Here is a 22,202-nt window from a genome sequence, read left to right as displayed (position 1 = left end):
GTATTTGGTTTGGATTCTTAGTTGTTTTCATTTTCCCTAATTTAGTAGATTATTAGGGTTTCGAAATTTTGGTATTCTGTTGAAATTAACGCAATTTTTTCTTAATTTTGCAGTTGTTGTGCTTAGTCTCTGTGGGTTTGGATTAATAGGCAAAATTGAAGGTATAAATATTTCTGTCTCAATCTCTGTGCGTGGCTTAAAAGGAATGGGAGAATTAGAATTATATATTTTTAAATCATCAGCTCCACATGGCTTTACTTTAGATGTATGGATTTTTGGTATTTTCTTTCTTTATGTGAATATGATCTGACCTTCAATTTTAATCTTCCTGTGTTCTGTTTGTTCTGCAGATTGTTGCGTTGCAGCTTTCTGGTAAGCACTCTTATACTATGACATTTTCATGTCAATGATCATTGTATACTCTGTTCAATTTTTCTGTACTCAGTGTTGTGAATTATCTAATTTGTTCTTTGTAACATGATCACAGTGGTCCGAATTGCCTCGAATTGTGTCTTTGGACTGAGGTATCGTATTAATATAATTGATTTCGATGTGATAAAATTTATGAATAAATTAGCAATGTGGTTTTCATCAATTTGAAAGATGAAATTCAGGCTTAGCTTTGCCCTTCTGCACTCTATTACTACATTTTCCTAGACGTAGACATACATGGAATTTAGTTTTGTTTATGTTTGGATGCTTTCTTTATTGTTTTCAGATTTAATTTCTGATTTTTTTATCTGTGTATTTTAGGTTCGATTGTTAGCCTTGAATCTGTTTCAATTTATTTAATTGAGTTGTCTTGAATCTGTATTTTTGGCATGAATCTACTTAACTTGTTGTTGATTAAATGCATTCATTCTTTTATTTGTTTTCTCCCTTTTTTCCTTATGTAGCATGTTTGTGTTAGTATCTTATTGATGAATGAATGCTAATATTTGGGTTAATTAGTTTTTTTATTGAATAATTATTTATTGATTGAATGACTGGTCTATATTTGTTTTTCAAAGGTTTAGATTCTGTCATTTTGTGCTGAACTAATCATTTCCTGCTCTGATATTCTATAGTTGTGATATTTGATCAGGATGCAGGTTTGACACTTTGTCGAATTGGAACAATGATGATGGAGAAGCCATGGGAGCTGCAAAACATGTTTTGTTTGCAGCTCCCTTAACTGATACAAGTGAATATATTTGGTGCTTTACGTTTTTTTTTTTTTTGGTCATGGGTTGTAAAATTTAATTTCGTAGTTTTATGATGATTGTGAAATTTAATTTGATAGTTTAGATACTTTTAAAAAAAAAAAAAAAAAACAGGTTATAGTTGAATTTACATAATTTGGGCAAGGAAAACCTTTAATTGATGGGCTGCTTGAAAAACTGGTATTGTTAAAAAAAATAAACAATATTGGGCTTTTGGAAAGAAAAAAAAAAAGATTTTGGGCTCAACCCAGAACCGACCAAAAAACCAGAACCGAACCTTGTATGTTCGGGTCGGCCCAACTTCGGGTTTCATTTTAGACCCGATCCAACCCGAGAACCGCAGTACTGGTCGGTTCGGCCCACGGGTCAGTCAAAATTTGACCCGACCCGAACCGTGCCCAGGCCTAGACCATAGTCCCCTGAATCCTGCCAGTTTGCGGCTCGGGTAGACTGCGTGTCGCCCGAGACCTGCCAGGGGAATTGACGGATTTTACAGGGGTACATTTAGGTGGTAGTTTTAAAAGAAATTTCAGTATTTTTATAAAATTATTACTTTCAGAAATCTTATATCAGTTTACTTGATATTCGAGCCGTTTCTTACCTTATACATATATATACATGTACCTATTGATTTAAATACTTTTTGTTGAATACAGCTGAATTTTAGATTTACATATCGAGTTATTTTTACAACGGGGGTTATTATAGTTCTAAATCATTTTAAGAATATTTTTCATTTGTCCACTCACACTTTTAACCTGTTTTCACCCCCAGGCTGTAGAAGTGCGCCGGAACCCACCACCGGGCCATTCCTAGCTTCCGCGCCACCAGGTAACATAGAGTTTTGTAGAAAGTCCTTGAAACCTTGTAAACTTTTAGAAAATGCTCTGATATCCAATTTTAGTGGGAAACCTGAACTGGTGTTTGGTTGATTAAATTTATTCTGGCAGTTGGTGTGGTATTTGTACTTGTTTGACAGGTGGAAAATTTTGGATTTGGTCAAAAATACAGGGGAGACTCTGCCGAATTTTCGGCAGGAGTCCAAGGAAAGTTTTCGTAGTAACTGTAGTAGGAAGGGTAAAAAGGTCATTTGTGCCCGACATTGGCCAGGTGTCGGACACGCACAGGGCTTGGCTCGAATTCCAAAGCGGAATTTGGATCGGGTCCTGTCATGATTCATCAACAAGAATGGCAAATAATGAATCACCAATATCCCTTATGATTGCATTGATAATTTCAGTTGAAATAGCACTTGAAATGTCCTTCTGGATATCAGGTGATGTCAACTTCATATTTTCAGGAGCATTTTTTAGCGTGACAGCTTTTATATTATCATTGAAACGGCATAGCCATCGTAAAAATGCAAGAAAATTCCCTTGATTGGTTGAAATTTCAGATTCATCATGCCCACGAAATGGAAGCCCTTGTTGTAAAAGTATCCTACTAACACCAACTGATGCACCTAAACGGGTTCGATAATCAATTCGATCTTGCTTTGAGTGTTTTGAGAGAATTGTTGACCTCACAACTTCTCCAAGCTTTATTATGGGCACTATTCGGTCCTCCAACATGAATTTGTAGTCTATCTTTTTTCTTCTAATTCGAAAATCCAACACCAATAAAAGATTCACCACCAAATTACTCTCCATATCAACAAAAGGCAGCATCTTTTTCTATGCTATACTCCAACCAAGTAGGAAACTCACTAAACCAACCAGGATTAAATCGTCCTTGTTTTGCTCCAAAATTTTTGTAAGGAAAATTATGCCCTCGAGGTTTACAAGGAAATTTTTGGAGATAAGCCCTTCGAACTTGGTCTCGAACATTTGGATGGTAACTCAATATTTGATTACGTAATTCGGGATCAGATGGTAGATTCCAAGTTAACTTCCGTAGTTTGGTTTGAACTACTTTCATTTTTCTTTTGACTCTTTGAAGGTGACGACTCTACTAACTCAGACTTTGATTTTCTTTTGAAAAATCTTTTCATAACTGAAACACATATATGAACTAAATTTAAATTGAACAATTATGAACATCTTCTCAAACTTATAAACTGAAGCAAATTGAGCATTCAATTCAAAGCAATATGTTAATCAAACCAATAGAGAATCATATATGTAGAAATTTATAAATTAAAATTAAAATTTCACCAACACAAGTTCATAATTGCATTAAAGGGATAAACAATTACATACTACGCGAGAAAAATTACAAAGGATAGACAAATACATACTTGGAGTTGAATAGCAATTTACCAAATATCTCCAAAGCCTTTTCCCTTTGGTAATCTACACATAAATTGAAAGACTCATTAAAATCAATAGAAATATATAAATAAATAAAAACTTGATAATATAATTAGAATTTGAGAAGAAAAAAAAACTCACAAGCAACTGGGTGTCTAGTCATGTTTCTAACCCAATAAAAGAGAAAAAGGCTTAGGTTTATTGATTTAAGAAGGCAATATATAATAATACTAATAATTCTAATCCTTTTAGGAATGGGCAGTGTATAATTTTTGAATATTTGGTTGGCTCACGTTGAAATCTAGTAGATCACGCCACTGCTGCAGGTAATTAAATTAAAATCTGGTAGACCAAGCCACTTTTTGGCTGAAATCCTCTTTGGCCCATATCCATATGGCTTCAGACTCCTAATACTACTAGTACTATTTTTTTATAAATAAAATTTCACTGGCCACCAATTGCCTCAGCCCCTGTCGGGGAGAGTGGTGAAGTAAAGTCGAGGAGATAGTGGTGGGATAAAGTCGATGAGAGATGGTGCTTATTAGGGTCGAGGGTGGAGTGCTAGGGTTTGGGGAAAAAGAAATCAGGGGGAGAGGGAGAAATCGGGAGGAAGGAGGGGGAGGGGGTCTGGGTTGCAGGCTAGGGTGAGGAAGAAATCGATGGGGTTGAGGAGAGCGTAGAGGGGAGAGAAAGAGAGATTTTCTTTATTTAAGTTTTTAATATTTTATTAATATTTTAATCAATTTCAAATTTAAAAAAGTGAAGATGTGGGTCCCATAATGCCACATAGGCAACTAACGGAGAGATTTGACGGAACCTTATTGGCGGAACTACATTGTAACAAATTTGAAAGACCGGGGTATGTGATTGTAAAAATAAAAATATAGGGACTAACATGCCTTAAGGGTGTAACCACATGGTACTAAACTGTAATTAACCCTAAATAATAACTCTCTTCTTCCTGCCCCATCCTGCCCTGAGACCCTATTCTCTAAGCCAACCCCCTCAACAACCCTAGTCATCATTTCTCCTTCAACTTCGACAGCAACTCATTAAAACCCAATTCTCAAATGCAACAATCCAATCCCAATCCCAATTCATATGTTTTCAGAAAACCCATGGTGGTCGTGGTGGAGAACTGCAAGGGTTTAAGGTTTAGAAATTTAGTTCATAGTTGTAGATGGAAGAATTTGTCATCCAACTTTTGTAAATAAGTAAATACACTAGGGTTTAGAGCATTTACCATAGGCTCCCTAAACCATCTCCTTAGACAAATTTTAGGGAGGAATCGTAAAATTGCAACTCCAATCACGCTCCCCATCCACCTCCTAAAATAGGGAGTCCTCTAGGAGCTCCTAAATCTTAGGAGAGAGAAATGACTCCTAGTAGCTCCTTATAATTTAATGTTGTTTTATTTAATGAGTATTTCAAACCTTTATTTAATGCTAACTATTTTTTATTTTATTTTTTAATAGAGATGGACCAATCAAAAAAGAGTTATAGTATTTATGACTCTCCAAATTAAGGAGTATGATTGGAGTTGAAATTTTTTAGAGAGCCCATAAAATAACTTTCTTATATTTTTAGCTAAATTTTAATTAAGAAATAGAGAGCATCATTGTAGATGATCTTAGACAACTAAATTAATTGTGATTTGTCATCTAACTTTTTTTTACTTTTTTTTTGTTGGAGGTCTTCTAACTTTCAAGCAATAATAATTGAAAATATATTTGAAATTCGAATTACTGAAATGGATGGTATACTTGGCATTTCCATATTAGGCGCCCCCTGACTATCAAAGTTGGGCGGGCGGATATCGAATCGCACTTAAGTATTTCCATTCTGTTTTTTTCAGTCAAGAAGTATTTCCATTCTGAGGAAATAAAAAATGAAAAAGGAAATTACCAATTTATTATTCATTAATTTAATTATGCCAAATTTCTGAGAATGAATAGGATTCTTTCTTCCTCCATTTCGGGTAGCATCAATGAGCATCCTGAATGATGTTCACTGAAAACCAAATATAAGACCCCTAGATGGAAAGAATTCGACTAAACCCCAAACGAAGATATAAAATAAAATAAATTATAAATTCGGAGGTCGGAGGTCGGAGGTCGGACTTGGGACAAGCTCTTCTCTACCTCGGAAGCCTAAAGCCCACTTTTAGCTTTTTCGCATTCCTGCAAGTGAGCAACTGCGATATCTCATTCTCTTTATTATCCAAACGGGCTCTATCTAAGGTAATTAAGCTCTTCCTTGGATGTAATTAAGCTTTAGCTTACCCTTTTGCATATGGAATGGATGGATCATGGACACATAATCTACTCTAATTAAGTTTAATGTTTTATTAGACAATCCAGAACACAGGATTTTTCACTATATTCAAATTATTGGTTTTGGGCGTCTGTTGCTCCAAAATCATTGTGATATTGATATACATGTGACTCTGGTTTTGGAATTTTTCTGTTCATGCTTCTCAGGGATCCGCATAATGGATTCAGCCACCTCTTCAGTTTCAGTCAACTGTACCTCTCTTTTACTTTCTTGAAGCAAATTTAGAGGTTTCAATGCAAACGTTTATTTATATGTTTATACTTAGTTGAAACTTTGATGCCTAACTATCACTATGATAACTGATATACCCTTGAACACAAAATCTTAATGCAGAGGTGCATTTCTCAATTTGTTAGGTTTCGTATTGTCTCTTATAGTTCTCATTGAATTACATATCTCAAAATAAACAAATTCCAATAGCCCTTTATTAGCTTCAATTATGGAAGCTAATAAAGTCCTCGATTATACAATATTTTGTTCGCTTAATTGGAACAGTTATTATGGAATACTGGCCTTTAGCTATTTGTTACAGGAAATCATATAAATTTGAAGCTCTTGAATTTAATGGCATATAAAGAAAATGTTAAATAAAACTAAATTAAAAACCTCTTGAAATTAGAACTCCGTATAATTGGAAGAGTCATAATGGAGCATCCATCTTTAGCTATTTAGTTGACGATTGTATAATTTGAAGTTCTTGAAATTAAGAGGCCAAAAATGCAAAATAAATAAAATTTAAAAAAGAAAAAAGAAAAAAAGAGAAACTCTTGAAGTTAAACTTTGCATGTTTTAGGCCTTATCTCCCTCCACTTTAGCTAGACCTACTATTTGGAGAAAGGTGTAAGAACACAACTACCATAATTGTTAAGTGCATTATTATATCTTAAGAATTTCAGGGTGGCTGTTCAAGTTGTTTTCACTGTTTGTCTCTATCCAGGGCTGATATAGCGCAAATTTACAACAAAGAACACAAAAAGATATTCTTGGCTAAATTTTTTGGACTCATCCAATTTATAGCAGCAGGCTAGCTTGAGAACAATTGGGTTCGACTCAATAGCCATTTTACCAATTCAAGATCAGTTTGGGCAGTCGTGATATGTAACTCTTCTAAAACTTTTAGAGAAGTAATGCCTCGTATTTGTGGCCATGGAGCATGAGACCCCCTTCATTGCGAGGGCTGGGGAGGGTTATGTCTTACATCTGCATAGACTGACCCCCTCTTGTAGTGAGGTTATTTCCCGTTTAAACCCTTGTCCCTGGATCATAACGGAGCAACCTTAGCGTTACCTCCAACTAGTAATTAAAAGAAAATAAAACGGTTATAATATGTGAGTTTTCACTTCTCCGTTACTGGTTAGATTGGTTTGCAATAGGTTGAGTGAAAGGGACAAAAACTATAAAATTGCTAAAGAAGTTAGCTTCCTCTCTTTTTTGTACTTCTCCTTTCCTTTCCATCAATGTTTCCAAATTCCAAATGGTAACTGAACTCTCCTGCCTCCTGACTATGTATACGTATCAACTTATTTAATTTCTTTTTCCTTTTTATTTTCTTGTTGATATGCTGATGAAGCAAAGTAATCAGACACGATTTACTGCATAGTCTCCTTTTATGACTTGGTTTCTCCATTTAAGTGTTGAGCTCCTAGGGCTTATAATTGTGATATTCATTAGAGAGAAAAAAATTATTACACACCCCCGCTCATATTTTCTTTTGAGGAAATCTTATGTGTCATGGTTATGGATTTGTATTTATTTTATTATGGGAGTAAAAGATAGCATTAAGTTTCTCTAATTGCCAGCAGCTTTCAGGCCTGGTGGCACATCCTACCCTTAGGAACAAGGCTCAAGGCCGATTCAATAGCTGGTGGGCTTTTTAGTAATTTACCAAGAAAAACAAAAAGAAATTGCTCTAGGTGTTTTATGGCTTTTGTAGGCTGTATCCTTAATCACACATTAGGCTTTGTATAGAACAGAGTGTAGTGCTGGTAATAGATCTTCTGGTAAGTGTGTATTTCTATCTGTGGTCATATTGACCATTTGCTTTCATTAATTTTATTGATAGTGTTTCATATCTTTCTACATTGATTGGGAACTATGCTTTTACCGTTTTAAGAAATTCATTGATATTATAGGAAGATATCATTTGATTATATCTACCAAGGTTGGGAAAAAATTTCTGGGTCACTAGCTTTCCCTTTATGGTGGGGAATATATTTAGTATCTTTCAGATAGTCCACAGATGCCGTTCATATAGATAAACTGTGATGGTTTCAGTAAGTATATGTTTTGATGCTTCAGGTTGTACTCAAACAATGGATCCTTGGAAGTGCACTTTGTCTGGTGGTGCAAATTCTCTTTCTATGGCACCTCCAAGTATTTTACATAAGGTGAATGAGAAGGCTCAACCTGAAAAGGAAGAGAGGGATACAGGTCATGTTGTTGAGGCTGGAGTCGATATAGACATTAGAGAGGTTTACTTTTTGATTATGCACTTTCTGTCTGTTGGGCCATGCCAGAGGACTTTTGAACAATTTGGGAATGATCTTCTGGAACATCAGCTTCTACCTAGAAGGTACCATGCTTGGTTTTCAAGGAGCGGCGTAGGAAGTGGCAATAATAATGATGATGCCATCTCTTTCCCATTGAGTTACAACAAGTTGGTTGAAAGGTACAGATGTTTCTCAATTTATATTACCCTTGTCGTAGGAATAGTTCAACGCCTAGCATAGGATTTGTTTTTGTTAGTATTGGTGTTGTTTATGTTCATGTCATGTGTCCTCTTATTACAGAAGACATATGTTTTAACATTAGTCACTTAATATTTGCATCATATATATAACATGACTCACACCGCAGCCCCAAAACCCATTTGAAGCAGCATATGACATGCCGAGATCCCTTGTCTGGTATTCTAACCGGAACTTCATCCCTTAATCCTTGTCCAGTCCAACAGACAACAGGCATACTGATATGTAAAAGAGGAAATATGGGGTGTAATCATCAATAGTCCAGTGAGCAGTAAACATAATTGTGTCTTTCAAGTAGTTTTACACAACTCAGTTCACAATAGGTTTTGCTACATATTTATTTAAAGAAAATAATTGAGTTAGAATCCAGTTGATATAAAATATTCTTGTACGCACATATAAATCAACGCCAAATAACCTTTTTGTTTTCAGAAATAATATTATATAAGTAAACCCCGTCACACATGATACACATTGTGGAATGAGGTTATAGGTGAATCTTATCGCACAACATACACATCATGTAAGGAGGGGTAGGCAACGTGAATCCCACATATGACACACATAGTACATTTAGGAGTAAGCTTATAACTGAATCCCCCACGATTACACACTGTATTATGTAAGAACAAGTAGATAACTAGAAGAAGAATGAGTGTGCTTGGAAAATTAAAAAGTAAACATGCTTAACTGTTTGGAAGAGATATTTATCAAGGATAAGTTAAACAAATTCCATGATAAATGCGTATCAGAATCTTGGATTTTATATATAACTATTATATAAATTTTATCTAATTATTTATGTCACCAACCTCATTCTCATCAGTTACCCAAAGCACACAAGCTCAACACAGAAAATTTCTCAGTCTCCATCAGCTTTGATTTTAGCTTTACTGTAATAGAAATTTTAATACATATTAGTTACTCACCTCGCTCTTGTCACTTACCAAAGCACACATCACTTACCAAGTAAACAAGCTTGACAGAGAAATTCTTGCAGTGCAAAGCACCTAAAAAAAACAAGAAAAACTTTAGTAACAAGACTTTAACAAATTAGACAGGGTCTGCAACATGTTATCAGGAGAGCTTTATCTATTGGATTGCCACCTGATTGAGGTTATACTCCAGTCCATGGAATGAGTATCTTAAGCCAAATCGATAATATTTGGGTTCTGCAGTTCCAGAACTATAGAATTCAATTCTAACCCATTTCAAACACTAAGTCTGAATGCTTTTCAGACCAAGGATGAAAATATCAGCGATACAGATGTTATCGGGCCTTCAATTTACGGATATTTTAGGGGATATGTCGATGTCGTTTTAGGTATCGTGGAAAATCGACCAAAACGACAGATATTGGCTTTAAAACACGGAATTTTGAAGTGAAACTTTCATAGATATTAAGCACATTATCAATGAATGAATTGAGCAAATAAAATTCAAAATATACTAACTATAAGATATGCATATGATGAAATGTACGTGTATATAATGCAGGATGAAAATCCTGAAAATAAATACAATTAGACTTAACACAACAAAGACAACATGTTTCAAATATAACCCAACCCAACCCAACCCAACCCAACCCATTAATACATCACCCAACATTATATTACAAGAGTAGACATCACCCCGCATTATAGCCAAAGATAGCCAAAATGACTAAGAAGAGAAGAAAGGAGAAGCTACTAAGTATTAGAGCTTGGTTTTTGACATTGATCCGGGACCTATGATTACTTTCAAAACTAAAGACAAATTTCTAGGTTATTTGTCTGGTATCGGGAAATACCGGTAAATATTGAGGATATCGGGGGTTGTCGGGGATATATTGGGATATCGGCCGATATTTTCATCCATGTTTCAGACGGGAGGATATTGGGGGAAGCAGTGAGTGGAGATTCCCCTGCAGAGAGCCGGATGAGGGGCGACCTTCTCCTCTTTTTCTTTATCCTTAATCTTAAAAGACCCTTCTAGATTCTTTATAGCTCTTTATATAGTAGAGAATTCACTATTGGTGCTCTTTAGATACCTCCATTCGGGGGCGAAGGTGCCTTTTCTACAGCTCCTCCCCTTAGGATAGGGGCCTGGGGGAGAAGGCTATCACAGTCATGTGCGAAGCAATTACCCCCTATTTCTAAAGTACCCCTCTTCCTATTTAGGGGGTTGAGGCGACTCCAAATTTAAGTCGAAACAATGACAATAAAGCATGAAAGAATCTGAAAGTTTTTGTGATCCTCCGAATCAATTGATTTAATGTGGGCATTGCTCTTTCCTTTGTCCTTCCCCCTTATTTTTGCCCTATCACTAGTGATTACTCCCAATCCGTTTGTTGCTTTTGTGGATCTTAACATGCTAACATTTTAAAAATCTTAAGAATATGTTTTTAACTCAAAGCAGTAAAAAAAATAACCAAAATAAATGTAAAATAGCATATATAATCTGATAGAAGTTAATGTTTGAAAGCTTGAATCAGTATAAATATAACCGTACACAGGTAAACAAACAAATTATCTTATTTTCTGTTCAATTACTCTGATTCTAAAGGTGGAAAGAGGCCCACATGTGAGGGGGAGTGTTAAGAATATAAAATAGTTGTGGCCAGCATTCTAACAGCTTAAGGTTTGGGGGATAATGGTAAACTGACAAGCTTTAGCAGGGTGCATGGATTTTCGTATTGCATTAGTTCTTTTGTTTTTTCTTTAGTTATAATGGGGCTAGTCATTTTATTTCCTGTTTTCAGTTTTTATTGATTAGTCTTTTGTATGACCAATAGGTATCCTCATATAGAGAGGGATCACTTGGTAAAGCTTCTAAAGCAACTGATACTGAGTATAGCAACTCCTTTGCATGGCAAGGTTGGAAGAAGTGCTCCGAATGCAGCTGATGTCCCTACATTACTGGGAACTGGTTCTTTTTCACTTCTAGATTGTAAGTGATATTTATAGTTCATATTTCAGAGTATCTTCGACTCTCCATGGCTGTTTTTTTTTTTTTTTTTTTTTTTTTCTCTCTCTCTCTGTATGTGAAGTATTTTGGATTTGGGAGAAGTGATGTTTAGCATAAAACCAAGTTTTATGGAAATCGTCTGTATTAGTAATAATTGACCTGAATAACTCAATGAACATTACATAAACTATGACAGTAAAATTTTCTTGGATGATTGTTTGGAGGCTGAAACCTCTGCTATACAAATAGCTGGTCAATTGTAAATTTTGTCTTTTATTTACACTGATAAATATCCTTCCTCATGATATGTCCTTTTTAGGAATAAGTATTCAACTACTTTGCTCTAAATAAGTATGACAACTTTGACAGATGTCCGTTGTAACATTTTTTTAAAGATTAATATGACAACCTGTGGGTGGATGTAACAGTTATTTAACATGTTATGTTTGTGTAGCACCTACAAGACCCATGTTAGCCTACTGCGTCTTTGAAAAATCTGTCTTTCCTGCTCAATGGCATGCTTATCATAAACCTAATATACTACTTAGGTAGTTTATGCATGTAACTGATAGGTTCGGCTTAAATCTTGTTTGCATCTTTTACCTCTAATTGTCACTTTTTGGCATAAATCTCTGCCTTCCATACTCATCTGAAGTCTGTTTCCTCTCGAGGTAGAGAAGTTTGTTAGGCTGCTTTTGATGCCGCATATCTTTTCAGCTTCCATGCATAATAGGTTTCTCCAAAGGTTACTTAATTTGGAATTTTTTTTAATTTCCTTTTTGCAGGTGATAGGACTACGGAAAATAAGAGAGTTAAGCCCCTGCCAGCTCACCTGCGTTGGCCTTACATGCAGGCCGACCAAGTTCATGGGCTAAGTTTGAGGGAAATTGGAGGAGGTTTCACAAAGCATCATCGTGCTCCATCAATTCGCTCTGCTTGTTATGCTATTGCTAAACCATCAACTATGGTGCAAAAGATGAACAACAAAAAGAAGCTACGGGGGCACCGTAATGCTGTCTATTGCGGTATTGTTCACTTTTAACTAAACTTGTATACACAATTTATTTTCAGGGAATCCCGTTTTATGAGGTCATGCTAAGTTATTAATGTTACTGCCAATGGAAATCAACACTGTCTGGGATAAGGGTACAAAATATATCACACAGATGATGTAGACAATATCCGAGCATTTTCCTTTTGTTGCCCAGTGTTTATGAGTGTTTGACTGGGAGTTTTATGACAAAGGAATGAAAAGTCAACGCTGATCTACTTTGTATTTCCAAATTGTTTTCGGAAATTTTGCCGTAATTTTGTCTTATAATATACATTATGCATCCTTTTGTTCCATATATGCCTATTTATTTATTGAGGTCTCCCTTGGAGCTTCTAGTTATCTCCATGTGCTCCGTAATGCATATACATGTTGCACTATGTGTGTAAATCTGGGAATTTGTATTACTGGAATTTTTTGAGAACAAAGATGACAGGCACTTGTATCTTGTAGCCATTTTTGATCGGTCTGGGAGATATGTTATCACTGGTTCAGATGATCGCCTTGTCAAAATTTGGTCAATGGAAACTGCGCTTTGCTTGGCTAGCTGTCGTGGGCATGAGGTGAGTTAAGATTCTTCACTTAATAATTTTGACTTACAGTCTCTCTCCCCCTCCCCCTCCCCCTCCCTCCCTCCCTCCCAACCTCCCTCCCTCATTCCCTCTCTCTTTGGGCTTTCAATATAGCCTCATTTGTTTTTGCGTGTATTATTTATTCTACCCTTCTTGTTACATGAATCAAAGGGTGACATTACTGACTTGGCTGTAAGTTCAAACAACGCTTTGGTGGCATCTGCTTCAAATGACTTTGCCATTCGAGTTGTATGTATACCCTACCATTTAAAATGTCAATTTGCTTCTTTTCCTGTTTATCAGTCAGTGAATAGATATTTTACCTGCAGTGGCGTTTGCCAGATGGATTTCCAATTTCAGTTCTTCAAGGGCATACTGGAGCTGTGACTGCTATTGCATTTAGTCCCAGGCTTAGTGCTGTTTACCAACTTTTATCGTAAGCCAAATTCTAAGAGAGAATGCTCTTTTATGTTGCTTCCCTTCTCTTGGCTGTTCTCTGTGTGTGGGTGTCTACATGTCCACTTGCATCCTTAGTTTGGAAACATCTTCATGTAAAGTAATTTACTACTGATATGCACTTTGTGACTCTTAACGATGTCTTTCAGACCTTTAATGCAACGTGTTGGTTATAGCCATTAAGTGAAATAATTCTTGAAATCTTTTTCTCTGTTAGTTATTTTATACCCATAACATTCATAGGTCATCGGATGATGGGACTTGTCGAATCTGGGATGCTAGGTCTTCCCAGTACCCTCCGCGGATATACATGCCACAACCTTCGGACAGTTTAACTGGTTAGATAGTGCTTCTGACACAGTTGCCTTATTGGTTTATGGTTATTTGGGTGATGTAAACTTACATTATGTGATGTTTACTTGTAGGGAGGAGCAATGCTATTTCAAGTACTGGACCCTCCTCAAGTAATGGTCCACAAAGCCATCAGATACTCTGTTGTGCTTACAATGCCAACGGAACTGTTTTTGTCACCGGTAGCTCTGACACTTTTGCAAGGGTATGTTTAACTACATAGTTTTCGAATTAGTCCATATGATTTGCCCACTGCTACCTTTCCATTTACTTGCATCAGTTGACTTTGCCGCATGTGAAGTTGGATATTTTACCAAAACCCAACTACTTGCAGGTCTGGAATGCTTTAAAATCTAATACAGATGACTCAGAACAACCAATACATGAATTGGATGTACTGTCGGGCCATGAGAATGATGTCAATTATGTGCAATTCAGGTTTGTTTGTCCCAAGGTCTTAAAAACTAACAATATGGGTGAAATTTTTGTGTTACTTTTAATTATGTGCAATTCAGGTTGGGGAAAGCTTCTGATAGAAATTTCCTGCATTGTTTCTCCTAAAGTGTTGAAATTTCCCGAAATTGGCTGAAAGCTCATCAGTTTCAAGAAAATATCAGTTTTCTCAATTTGTCAAATGCCGGAGCGTATCACAAATCCGCAACTCACCGTATGCTGAGCTAGAATGCATAAAAGGGCACCAAACTTTACCTAATTGGTAATTTCAAAAAGAATAATAGGCTCGGCTGAACAAATAGTGAAATCAACCTTCTATACAGGAGAAGTTTAGATGATTAAAACAGAGGTTCCTGATACAAGCACAGTGACCTATGAGCAGTCACTGGATTGGGTGACAATGTGGCAATCTTTGCTCACAGCCACTGGCTTGGGGTGGCCGTCTTTGCTCACTTGTACTTCTTCAATATATTCAAAAAGGGCAAAGCAGTCCTATATATTTGATCTAGGGGATGGCACTTCTTTCCTAGCAATGTGGTGTTGAGTTTCCTTGCAATTTACTATACAAATTGTAATTGTTAAATATCATTTGGGTGGACGATAATTTTGGATAACTGTCTGACAGTGCACACTATATTCACTTAAACCACACAAACCTACTATGAACTTAAATTCCATATTCTTTTTTCCAGAAGATATTTTATTAAATGAATATCTTATGAAGGTTCCTTTAAAATTTCTTGTTTTGTTTTTCCCACAATTTATGTTGTTTCTGTCAAATTCTCTTTGGTGTTTATTGTTTTTAGAAATTTTTCTTTGAAAATTTTCATAACATCTTTGCTGCTTCCCTATACAGTGGCTGCGCCATTTCTTCAAAATCTTCATTTTCTGACTCTCTGAAGGAGGAGAGTAATATGAAGTTCAAAAATTCCTGGTATACTGATATCTGATATGATTTTACATTGATATTTTCTGCATCATGCTTATGCTCTTGTTTTTGTGTAGTATAGTATCTGCACAAACTACATTTTTTTTTTTTTTTTTTTGTAGAATGTGCTAAGAACCCGTATTTTTGAATTCTCAGGTTTTGTCACAACAACATAGTTACCTGCTCTCGTGATGGCAGTGCCATTATATGGGTTCCAAGATCACACAGATCTCATGTGAGCTCCTTTGAATGAGTTTTTTTTTTTTTTTTTTTTTTTTTTTCAGTTTTCTGGAGTCTAATTTCATGTAAATCCTAAACCCTAATTTCATGTGATCATTCCTTTATATTCCACTCTTGACTTTAGGGAAAAGTTGGACGTTGGACACGTGCATATCATTTGAAAGTTCCGCCTCCCCCACTGCCTCCTCAGCCACCTCGAGGAGGCCCTCGTCAGAGATTTCTTCCCACCCCTCGTGGTGTTAATATGATTGTGTGGAGCCTGGATAACCGCTTTGTGCTCGCAGCTATCATGGGTAAAGTACTTACCAAGGTTTATACTTATGGAAAGTATTTTTAAGGAAATAGGATTTTCTTGGCATACCTCTTCCACGTTCTAAAAGAACGCACCTAATCCCAACTACATTATGCACTTACTTGGGCCACCACATCCATCAAGTTACATACTGTCATGCGTTTTTTTTCTTTCCTTTTTAAGCCTGCATTGGTTTTTAGCTTCTTTCTTGTATATCATAAGTTGAGCCATAATTACTCTCTTCTTGGGGGCATTCACTGCTCAAGTGAACAATCTTAGTTACTTTTTCCAAGTCTTATGTTCAGAGGTTGTCACCTCTTGCTTCTCTTAATGAGCCATTAATAATTCCACCTATTAATGTTTTTTGCTACACTAACTTTTGTGCCCATTGTTTCCAAAAAACGCCAAATAGCTTTCAATAGTTATCCTATAGATGCTGTATTCATGCCTGTTCGTCGCACATGGCTGGTCCCTTGTTCTCATGCCTAGACTCAAAACTTGTCTGATTGACATGACATCCTGGAGGCGTTCCCCACATTAAACAGATAATCACCCAGCTGTTAATTCAAAGCTCATAATTTTAACCTATACGGCACAACTGTTCCATTAAAAGGCACAATTCTTTTGTTGCATGCATTCAAGTACTTGGGTTATAAACTTAGGGTTTCTCTTCAATAAGTGTAATAATTATGCAGATTGCAGAATTTGTGTTTGGAACGCTGTTGATGGTAGCATAGTGCATTCTTTGACTGGTCACACTGCATCTGTAAGTGGTGTCTGATATATTAAGAGATTCAGATTCTGATTATCATAATGCTTATAATTCCTTGACTCAGATATACATTTTTTTTTAATCCAATGCTTTATCTGCACCAGGAAATAGCTTTTTGTTTGAATTTGAATTTGAATTTTTGAATCTATTGATCTTGTGGCACTTGTCTGTTGTCAAATTCTTGGCAGTCATATGTTTTGGATGTTCATCCCTTTAACCCTCGGATTGCTATGAGTGCTGGGTATGATGGGCAAACAATAGTTTGGGATGTGAGCTTCGGTTTATTCCTTGAATTTTTCAAGTTCTCTTTTCTGATACATTGTTCTTCTAATGTGTATTGTTAATACGTTGTTTGTATTTGGTGGTTTTTAGATATGGGAGGGCATGCCTATTAAGATATACGAAATTGGAAACGTTAAGTTGGTTGATGGGAAGTTTTCCGCGTAAGTGAGCTACCCAATTTTCAAATATGTTGAATACTCTTCTCTCGTGTTATAGTTAAACTGACAATTTTAACCTTATTACTTTTTGTGGGGGTTAATTTATGTAAGGAGACATAGGTTAGTTGCCTTGCTATTTCACATCTCTTCAATATCTCATTGACCCCCTCTCCCCTGCCCACTTTCACAATGATGGATTTTCAGTTTACTGGTGCCATCATTCTTTACGACATGGATATCAATTTTGAATGATCAAATTCTAATTCGTGGAAACTAAAATGCTTAACCTTTATTCTGCTAATGTTTTTTTATGAGACATATTCTCTTTGTTACTTAGGGATGGGACATCAATAGTACTCTCAGACGATGTTGGCCAAGTATATTTAATAAACACGGGTGAAGGCGAGTCTCAAAAAGATGCTAAATATGATCAGGTATCCTAAGCATTTGTTTGTACAGTTGTCCACTCTTTATCTTTTGATTCAAGTTCGTGTTATGCAATTCTTCTATGATGGCTGTTTGTGATTCTCCTACAGTTCTTCCTTGGGGATTATCGCCCCCTTGCAAGGGATGATTCTGGATATCCTATTGATCAGGTTAAATCATCTTCTCATTAGTACTCACTTACATTGTTCTGGGGTAAATTTTATTCCACAGCTGCAGTTGGCATCAACTTGCACATTAAGAAATTGAATCAATGTAATTTTATGTTCCTGTGCATGGTGTACAGTTGATTGATGTTGAATGTTATTTCTGGTATTTACATTCTATTCCACATGTGATTGTGGAACATACTATATATGCTGCAGGAGACACAGCTTCCTGCTTATCGAAGGAATCTTCAAGATCCTCTCTGTGATTCAAGTATGTTTCTGGTTCTACTGGGTGGGGTTCTTAATATATATTCAGTCACAATATTTTCTCATAACGTAGATTGATGGGAAACAATAGGTATGATGCCATATCCCGAACCTTATCAAAGTACATACCAGCAACGGCGACTGGGTGCTCTTGGCATGGAATGGCATCCTTCATCCATGAAATTCTCTATTGGCATGCATACAGGCCTAGATTATCAGATGCCGCCTTTACCAGATTTGGAAAGAATGATTGAGCCACTACCAGATTTTTTTGATGCCATGTTATGGGAGCCAGAAAATGAAGTTGCAAGTGAAGATACTGATTCAGAGTATCACGGTACTGAGGAAAATTCCAGTGAAGATGAGAAAGGAAATATCACCACCAGCTCTTCTAGTGATCCAGACTGCAGCACAGAATACAGTGAAGCTGAATGCAGTCATAAGGATGGCCTTCGCCGATCAAGAAGAAAACGACAAAAGGTAAATCCTGTATCTTCATCTATACTAGTTTCTGTTCTTGTTCGACCTAAATCGGCTCAAATTTTATGATTTTTAGGTTGAGTCGATAACCTGTTCTGAGAGGCGTGGCAAGAAAAGGAAAGTGGATGAGCATGATGGTATTATATCTGGGATTGAGAAAATTAAAAATTCAAAAGGTGGCCGGAAAGTTTCAAAGAGAAAGCCTTCCGCAAAGACATTGAGACCCCAGCGAGTTGCAGCACGCAATGCTCGAAATGTGCTTTCTCAGATCCCTGGAACATCTACTGATGGAGAAAAAGATGAAGATGATTCATCAAACAGTGATTCTCTAGAGCAACAATTCCACATTCAAAGCTATGGTGGTAACCAGATGATGCAACAAAAACATACTAAAGAAGAACCATCTGTCCACGAGTTTGAGGATATAGCCAAGCCTCTTGCAGTTTCTTCATCTCAGTCAAATGTCAGAAGCAAGCCAAAATTGGTTTTCAAGATTCCACTTCGTGATTCTAAGAAGCAAGAGGCTCCGCAGGATGTAAAAATCAAATATAAAAATCAGGCTGATTTGGTGTCTCCATCTTCTGGATATCAAGATGTGACTCAAGATAAGAGGATTAATAAGGGTCTGGGTTCATCTTTGCTAGATGTGATTGACGTGGAGTTGTCAGGAAATCTCATAGACAATGAATTCACTGATCCCGGGAAAACTGCAAAGGCTGGAAATTCTTTGAAGGCATCTCCATGTGACAAGGATAACAGAGTTGGGTGGGGAGAGGTCAAGATACGCACACCAAAGCATATAAGATCAGGAAATCCCATACCAACAGAGGCAGCCACTGGATCGCTTGCAAGTTTTGATGTCCATATGAAAGAGAGGAATTATGTCAATTGGTATGTTTATCCTAAGGACAACTGTGCAAAGTTTTATACTCATTCAAAAGTTAAGGGAAAAAATAAAATTATGGAGGTATCTTGCCTTGCAGGGATGAGGAACGTAATGGAACTGATGCATTAGAGGATCTGGACGGTCTCAAAAGTAAAGAGCTTTCTCATACACTCATATCGTCATCTTTTGAGTCCTCAGCTTTGGGCGAGCGCAAACCAAAAGGCATAGAGGACTCCTTGGAGATAGAGGAGGCTGCTGGAACAATGCACTCTGATGAATTAAAGTATAATGCTCCCCTTAAGTTTTCTGCAGAACACCTAACAGGTTATGGAGATTTAATGCCAGAAGATCCTTCATGCATGGACCAGAATTTAAATCTGGAAATGCCAAAAGTGAGTGGAGGTGCTGGCAGACCAGGTTCTTTGAAGTTTTTTTTCAAGGGTAGGACTAATTCAGAAGGTGTTGATGGTAATATGGAAGAAAATACTTCAAATGTCAACAACCGTCATGATTCAGGAATTGATCTCCCTGAAGCTGCAGTGGGTGCAATACGTGGAACAAGAACATTAAAGATCAAGGCAACTTCAGGGGGGGTGGGCTCTGTGAGCCGTAGCCTTAAGTTGAGATGGGGCCATCAAACAGCGGGGACATCAAAAGATGCAGAAGACTCCTCCGTCAAAGTGTATGATCAGATATATCAAAGACCAAGGTCTACAAGAAATCGTCAGGGTTCATATAATGATTATGACCAAAGTTCTTCAACCCGAAGCATGTTAGATACCCCTGTTGGAAAGTTGTCATGGCTGATGTTGTCAAAACATGAGCCGGGTTACCGTTATATTCCTCAGCTAGGTGATGAAGTGGTGTACCTGAGACAGGTAATTTTTAGCATCTGTATTCATGGTTTCTGGTCCTTTTTGAGTTCTGCTTTTGTATTTACTGTTTAATAACTAATATTTTGGCTTCTGATTGTTAGGGCCATCAAGAGTATCTGGAAGTAGTTATGAAATCAGAAGTGGGTCCTTGGGGTCCTTGGGGATCAATTAAGGAAAACATCAAAGCTGTGGAAATTTGCAAGGTTGAAAGCCTTGATTATGCTTCGCAGCCTGGTTCTGGGGAGAGCTGCAGTAGAATGGAACTTAAATTTGTAGACCCTTCTTCTGCTATGTTTGGTAAACCATGGAATTTAACTTTGCCTGAAATTGATTTCAGTGATTTCATTGTTGAGAAAATATGGTATGATGCTGCTATTAGAAGAAACTGGACCACTAGGGACAAATGCGAGGTTTGGTGGAGGGATTCAGATGGAGGTGGGGATTGGTGGGAAGGTCAAATTGTTCGTTGTCAGGCCAAATCACATGAGTTTCCTGACAGCCCTTGGTTAAGATATGAGATTCGGTACAAGAATGATGATGGGATAACCCATTGTCATTGTCCTTGGGAACTGCGTGATCCATCCATATTATTGGAACACCCCCATATTAACTCTGAAAGCAGAGATAAGCTGCTGCACTATTTTTCTAAATTGGAGCAGAAGGTTATTCAAATACTTTCACGTCCCTGTTGTTTTTATTTTGTGGGAATTGGAATTTAAAGCTTGAACTATTATAAGGATTTTAATTAATTATGCTGTAAATGATGCAGGACTCCCAAACAATCCAACAAATGAATCAAGCTGTTTGGAAGGCGGATTTCTGCAACAGGTAAAGAAATACTAGATATGGATTAACCATATCCCTGTGTTAGGACATTTATAGGAACCTTCCAATCCATTGAGTTCTAATTAATTTCGTTGAAATTAGATAGAATGTGCGGAACTTCATGCTCTATATGCTTATAGCCTGTTAAGAGGGCCCATCCTGCTGTTCTATCACAAAGCCTGCACACACAAAAACCAAGTGCATCACGTTTTTTAATATAAATAATTTTTGGCAAAACTAAGATTTTGAGAAAATAATGAAACTTTGGTTTGTGGATATTTTGCAGCTTTCCTGTGCAATTGTACCCGGAACTAATCCAGTCAAGGTTAAGGAATGACTATTATAGAAGCTTGGAAGCTGTGGAGCATGATATAATGGTTATGCTGTCAAACGCGAGGCAGTACTTCAAGAGAAATGAATTGCAAGCCCGGATTAGGCACCTCTCAAAATGGTTTAAGAAAAAACTGTCAAGATTGCAGAGGTTTTGAGTACAGAAGATACAACTGGTCTTCCTTATTACTCCTTAGACTCCTCTTTCTTCTTTTCAATTTTGTTTTTCGAGTAGGTCCCCGTTGTTCCATTTTTGGTAAAGCAGTCCTTCCAGAGGGAGAGTGAAATCCCCAAGGTCAAAGCAAATCATTTATTGTATACGCATCTTCTCCAAGATCATCTTTATTATTAGTCAGCTCAGCAGTTTGGCAAAAGAACTTCAAAAAATTTGAAGCAATCTTGCTATACGCATCTTGATTCATATAGGAAAATGTTGTCAATTTTGCATTTTATATAAATTGTCAGACTATAGATCTTAGTTATTATGCCAAATTAGGTCTCGCGTTCCAATTGCTTTGTGAATTAGTCAAAATTTGTATTAATTGGAAATTCATCCTTTTGGGAAGAAAAAAAATATATGTATTTGCATTGTCAGACTTTGATGATTGAATCACGGTGACCATTGCAGCTTCAACATTAGAATTAGCCACCTAGGAATTAACCGTTTCATCGTGCATCTCATTGACATTGGGGGCAATGAGCCCTGGCTGGAGAAGAAAGCTATGTGTAACAACTCGAAAAAAAAGCTTTTTATCACAAATGGTCCTTGACGTTTACAAAATTGTCACGAATGGTCCTTGAGGTTTTTTTGTGACATTAAGTGCCAGTTTGGCATTGCTTATTTGGGGTGATAAGTGATTTTAAAAAAAATTTGGGAAGCCTAGCCTGTTTGGTAAACTATGAGAAAATC

The 22,202-nt window shown here is 36.7% G+C and overlaps 1 protein-coding gene and 1 long non-coding RNA gene across 3 annotated transcripts; both read left to right on the top strand.

Moving 5' to 3' along the window:
• Window positions 1-12: 12 nt before the first annotated feature.
• On the top strand, window positions 13-1,220 carry LOC117637547. 2 transcript variants are annotated; one of them, XR_004587192.1, is made up of 4 exons: window positions 13-161; window positions 351-372; window positions 488-524; window positions 1,085-1,220. It is a non-coding gene; the product is annotated as an uncharacterized LOC117637547 (long non-coding RNA). The 2 variants fall into 2 exon arrangements; XR_004587191.1 differs by lacking the exon at window positions 488-524.
• A 4,102-nt stretch (window positions 1,221-5,322) lies between these two features.
• On the top strand, window positions 5,323-21,715 carry LOC117636705 (bromodomain and WD repeat-containing protein 3). Its single transcript, XM_034371349.1, has 26 exons — window positions 5,323-5,691; window positions 5,932-5,976; window positions 8,084-8,453; window positions 11,309-11,463; window positions 12,267-12,506; window positions 12,986-13,095; window positions 13,276-13,353; window positions 13,434-13,540; window positions 13,804-13,898; window positions 13,986-14,116; window positions 14,246-14,349; window positions 15,221-15,298; window positions 15,449-15,527; window positions 15,657-15,825; window positions 16,520-16,590; window positions 16,785-16,865; window positions 16,969-17,039; window positions 17,374-17,470; window positions 17,573-17,632; window positions 17,846-17,900; window positions 17,988-18,376; window positions 18,453-19,267; window positions 19,360-20,140; window positions 20,239-20,799; window positions 20,907-20,965; window positions 21,249-21,715. The coding sequence occupies exons 2-26, from the start codon at window positions 5,943-5,945 to the stop codon at window positions 21,448-21,450; spliced, it is 4,992 nt and encodes a 1,663-aa protein (XP_034227240.1). The 5' UTR covers window positions 5,323-5,691; window positions 5,932-5,942; the 3' UTR covers window positions 21,451-21,715.
• Window positions 21,716-22,202: the final 487 nt, after the last annotated feature.

The sequence above is a fragment of the Prunus dulcis genome, chromosome 8, assembly GCF_902201215.1.
Source record: "Prunus dulcis chromosome 8, ALMONDv2, whole genome shotgun sequence".
Classification (NCBI taxonomy): domain Eukaryota; kingdom Viridiplantae; phylum Streptophyta; class Magnoliopsida; order Rosales; family Rosaceae; genus Prunus; species Prunus dulcis.
This window is presented reverse-complemented; position numbering and strand designations above follow the sequence as displayed.